The 4939-nt window shown below is 33.6% G+C and overlaps 1 protein-coding gene across 1 annotated transcript; it reads right to left on the reverse strand.

The window, feature by feature from the left end:
* Positions 1-3704: 3704 nt before the first annotated feature.
* Positions 3705-4554, reverse strand: LOC103421853 (uncharacterized). The gene is made up of 2 exons (XM_008359890.4): positions 4154-4554; positions 3705-4067 (listed from the first exon to the last, which is right to left on the reverse strand). The coding sequence occupies exons 1-2, from the start codon at positions 4502-4504 to the stop codon at positions 3990-3992; spliced, it is 429 nt and encodes a 142-aa protein (XP_008358112.1). The 5' UTR covers positions 4505-4554; the 3' UTR covers positions 3705-3989.
* Positions 4555-4939: the final 385 nt, after the last annotated feature.

Genomic DNA, 4939 nt, shown 5'->3' on the forward strand with positions numbered 1-4939 from the left:
TCACGCCAGGATCACTCCATTTACAGTCCTATAGTGATGCAGATTGGACTGGGGATCCCAATGATCGCCAGTCTATTTCAGGATTTGTTATATTTCTTGGTTCAAATCCGATTTCTTGGTCATCCAAGAAGCAGCACACAATTTCCTTCCACAGAGGCTGAGTATTGTGCCTTAGCCATTACAGCTGCCGAGTTGGCTTGGATTCGACAATTGTTTTGTGATTTACATGTTTCTCTTTCAAATCCTCCACTGATTTATTGTGATAACATCTCAGCGATTGCACTTTCCACTAATCTAGTGTTTCATGCCAGGTCAAAACACATAGAGATCGATTATCATTTTGTATGGGAACGGGTCATTCGCGGAGATCTTCAGATTCAACATGTCTCCTCTGCGGACCAATCAGCTGATATACTTACAAAAGGATTGTCAACTCCTTTGTTTCACCAGCACTGTGGCAATCTCATGCTCAGTTCTCTTCGGCATTCGATTGAGGGGGGATATAAGGATCCAAGTGAAGATACAAGTGAAGAAAAGCTATCCAAGTGAAGAGAAGATCAAGGGTCAAGTCAAGTGACACTTGTCAATATATTAAAGGGATGAGCTGTAAAAGTTGTTAGAATATAGTTGGGATAAGGAGATGGAAGATTAGAAGCGTAAAAGGAAGATTATATAACAACAATTGTAACCATAACTTGACAATCAAGAAATCAAATTATCTCTCTTACTCTCTTTCTCTCTCTTTCTCTCTCTCTCTTTCTCTTCGTATACATTCTATGTAAAGTTCTCAAGAACACATAGCATTGAAGCTTTAATAATCTTCATAGGTACTAAAATATAATAACTTAAATCAAAACAACCTTTAGGACTCACTGATTGTAAGTTTACAAGTGTCATTAAATAAGTAAAAAGAGTTATAAATATAATCTCACTAAATAATAAAAAACAGTTCAATCTTAAGCAACCAAATAAAGAATTCAAAAACTCTAACTTTAGAGTTTCACTTGAATATATAGTATTATTATATAATTAATAAAATTGAAAAGAAAACCGTTTTTTAAGGTGTTATTATTAACACTCCTAATATTTCATTGTGCATTCCAAATTTTTATATTTAGAAAGAAAAAAAAATTACACTTATAAAAGTGCATTATAAGATTTTAAAGTGCTAATAAAAGTATTTTTTTAATATATAACATTATGACATATAAATATAAGATACCAAAAAATTTTAAGGGCGCTTCAAATTTGAGGCCCTGTGCGATTGCACTTTTCGCTTCCCGTTAGCACCGCTTCTATTCGTTGGATTCTAGGTTGAGTAGCCGGAGAAGTTGTTGTTCCACCGTTCATGCAATGCTGCAGGGTTGACAGGAAGAGAGAGACGAAGTTGGAGTGATGATGTTTAAAAAATATTTTTGACCGAGTTATCCTTAATGAAAGTTGTTCGAATTCAAAGAACAGCATTACAAGTGGAGTATGTGAAGATGTAACGGTTGGTAAAGGAGACACCTAATCTCTAAAAGTTTGCGCATGCGAGGTGCATGTATCTAGTGCTTTTTTGAATGCTAATCTTTCCAAGTGAATTTCATAAATACACATATGATAAAACCAATGCAATCTTTAACCAATTTAAGTTAATACATTTTCTTATTTTTGGATTTATTGACAATTATTACTACGTCAAGATAAGTTTCTTAAGACGTAACTAAAAAATATTATAACTTATTCAACGGGAATTGTAATTTTTTTTATAACTATAGGATGTTATTCCATTATAGAGTAAAACCAAGGGCGGAGCCAAGTACAAGGCTCCCCTAGGCTATAGCATAGGGAGAATTTGGTTCTTCAAGCTTAAAAATATTTGTTTTTGAGTTAGTTTATGATTTTTAATTGTTATATTTCACTTAAGAAATGAAATTTTTTTTATAAGTAAGGTTGTTTTTAAGAATAATAAGAGCTAATAGATGTTAAATAAACTCATCACTTTAACCAATATTATATTTAATAGTAATAAATTAAAACTTCCATACCACAAATGGTTCCTTATTTTATTCACTTGAAAGCTTTGAAGGCTAGAAACCTAGAAAACATAGCATAAAATTCTTGCTTCAAATTACTACATTCAAGTTTTTACTATTATATAACTTTATGTAGGCAAAATAGGATTAAAAATTTCATTTCATACTAATAATTTTAGCTTAGCCCACCAACCGAATAATTTCTGGCTACGTCATTGAGTAAAACTATGATGATGTTTAATTATTATATGTGGATGCAAGTGTGTGCTATTGAGTATTGTTAGAACATAACATTTTTATCCTTGTTGTAATAATTTATTTTTCAATCTCTTGGTGTAAGTATATTGTTGTATAAAAAAATATGTATGTACTTTAATATAAAGGATAATAGATATGTGTGTGTGTGTGTGTGGGGAATACTTGAGAGTTGAGATCTTTTCTGCCCTCTCGTTTTATTTTTTGTTGTTCATAATATTTTCATATTGTTGGACTGTGCCATGCACTCTTCAATTCATCTACCAGTTAATTTTCAACATGATATGTATATGTTATTCGCATGTAATGAAAATAAATAGTTTCTTAAATTGAACATTGTGTTGTGCACTTACGAAAATTTGAGAACTTTATGTGTTTGGAGGTTTATAAATATTTATGACTCTGTAGTTTGTATTAGTTTCTTGTACGACGTTTCATTAAATGGTATCAAATTCAAACTACTAAATTGCAAGTGGTTCTCTATTATAGTAGTAAAGAGGAGTGTTGCCTTTGTACCATGACGTAATTTAAACTCGTTGACTCCCTAATCTAATTAGATCTAATCTAACAAATTTATTTTTTGACAAAAAAAAAATAATCCAAACTACTAAATTGATCGGTATTCTTAGTATTAAAAATGAAAAGGATGATAAGTTATGAGTGCTAATAAAGCCACCCACATGTCCTATTTCTCCATCCACCTGTTAATAAAAACGTTAATGACATATTTAATCATTTATCAAAAGACTTTAACAACCTATTTAAAACTAATTTAATATATTTCTGGCAAAAAAAAGAAATAAAAAAAAGTTAAAATTGGGATGAAGAGCCTAGTCCGTTTCTCCCTCTTCCTCCCCTCCCCTTCCTTCATCTGCCTTCCTACCCCAACCTTAATTCTCTCTTCCCCCTTCTTTCTCGTTCTCTCCCATTTATCTCTCCTCCGTCCCCCTCTCTCTCCCCCATACTCTCTCCATCCTTTTTCTCTTTCTAATTTTCAATTGCTACAGGAAACGTGGTAAGAAATTTCAGTTTTGATGTTTATTGTGTTAAATAGAGATTTAGTGTGGGGAGATAGATAGAGAGATAGGAAGACAAAGGGGAAATAAGATAGAGAGATAGGAAGACAAAGGGAAAATAAAAGAGAAGAAGAAAACAAGGGCAACATATAAAAGAAAAGGAGATGCCTCCAGCAGGGATTGTGCCTGATTTATTGTCGTCGGCTGGGGTGGGTGGTGTTGTGGCTGTTGGTTTGCATTTTTAGTTTTTCAGTCTTTTTGTTTTTACATTTTACAACTTAAGCTAGTAGGGAGTTAAGGGATAATGGTGGAAAGATAGTTTTAGATTTTTCGTAATTTTATGGTGGGTGAAATTATAACCATGATGGAAAAATAAGACAATAGGATGAGTTAAGAGTTCTAGTATCACTCTAAGTTAATCTCAAACCTCCCTTAATTTCTGTTATTCTGTAACTAAACAAATCAACACGTTACATTACATATGTACTACATCCCATGATGATGCCTAGTACAAACTTATTAATGTACTCCTTATTGGAGAACAGGAAAAGAAGGACTACATAATACAGAAAACCAAATGCAGAAAAAAAAAATTATATTTGGTAAATATAAGATAAATAATGTCTAATGTCGACATAATTTCTCCAGTATTGCCATACTTGGGCAGACGATTAATTTGTACGTGGCAGACTGCAGCTCATCAATCCTGGGAAGTGGAGTTAATCTTACCACCAGACCCGTCGGTGAGGCCTCGCCTACTTGTAAGGATAGGAACTTCCTGTGTAATACATAATTAATTAATTAATCAGAACATTATTTCAACTGCAGAGAGAGAGAGAGAGAGAGAGAGAGAAAGAAACCTACCGAGCTCTCCGGATTTGTTTCAATAGGAGGAGAAGCAGCTTCTGGATTTGCGGGTGGGTCATCGGAGACTGGCATATCTGCTAGTGGGGTTTCTGTAGTTGTAGCTGGGCACTCTGCAACTTGTTCTATCTTCTCAGCACCGAAACACTTGAAAAGAGCTCTCATTGCTGCTTCAAGGAATGAGCTACAAGGCTTGGGCTTATAAGCATCGAATACAAGTACTTCCACATCATCAGTAGTGGTGCTCATCATCTCCTCCTGTGTTGACACTATCGTTGATGATTTTTCCATTTTTGTGTTTATGATATTTTCCTTGATTTCCTTTAGTTTCTTCTTCCCTCTCCCTCCCATTACTTAGATCGTTCATCCATGGTCTTTGTCTCTTCCTTCACAATAAATTATTCTGTTATTCTAATGACCCAAAATAAAGAATAAAGAATTAGGTTTTATATTATACAATGTGATAAATAATTAGCTAGCAATAATTAAATACCAAACTCACAATTCATAAGAGTTGAATCTGACGTATTTGTATTTGGTAGTCCAACCCACCTAGTAGTTTTTCACCGTTCGATTTCCTAAAGTTATTCTTAAAGTTAATCTTCACCGTTCATTTCTCGGACAACTCAATCAATAATCCTAAACTTTAAAGAAACATTAAAGTCCATCACTAATGTAGAACAAATGGCTAAGAAGATTGAAGAACATGTCGAAAGGTGCAAAACTGGAAGAAAGATCCAAGGGATGCAAGCGCGGGCGTTGACGTCAGAATCAAGCGTAAAATAT

Source organism: Malus domestica, chromosome 05 (genome assembly GCF_042453785.1).
Source record: "Malus domestica chromosome 05, GDT2T_hap1".
Classification (NCBI taxonomy): Eukaryota; Viridiplantae; Streptophyta; class Magnoliopsida; order Rosales; family Rosaceae; genus Malus; species Malus domestica.

Bases quoted from the DNA above. Each gene is read 5' to 3' on its own strand.
- LOC103421853 (XM_008359890.4), bottom strand. From the start codon at position 4,504: ATGGGAGGGAGAGGGAAGAAGAAACTAAAGGAAATCAAGGAAAATATC. The intron at 4,068-4,153 runs GTAGGTTTCTTT...TGTATTACACAG, and splicing joins AAACAAATCCGGAGAGCTCG to GAAGTTCCTATCCTTACAAG.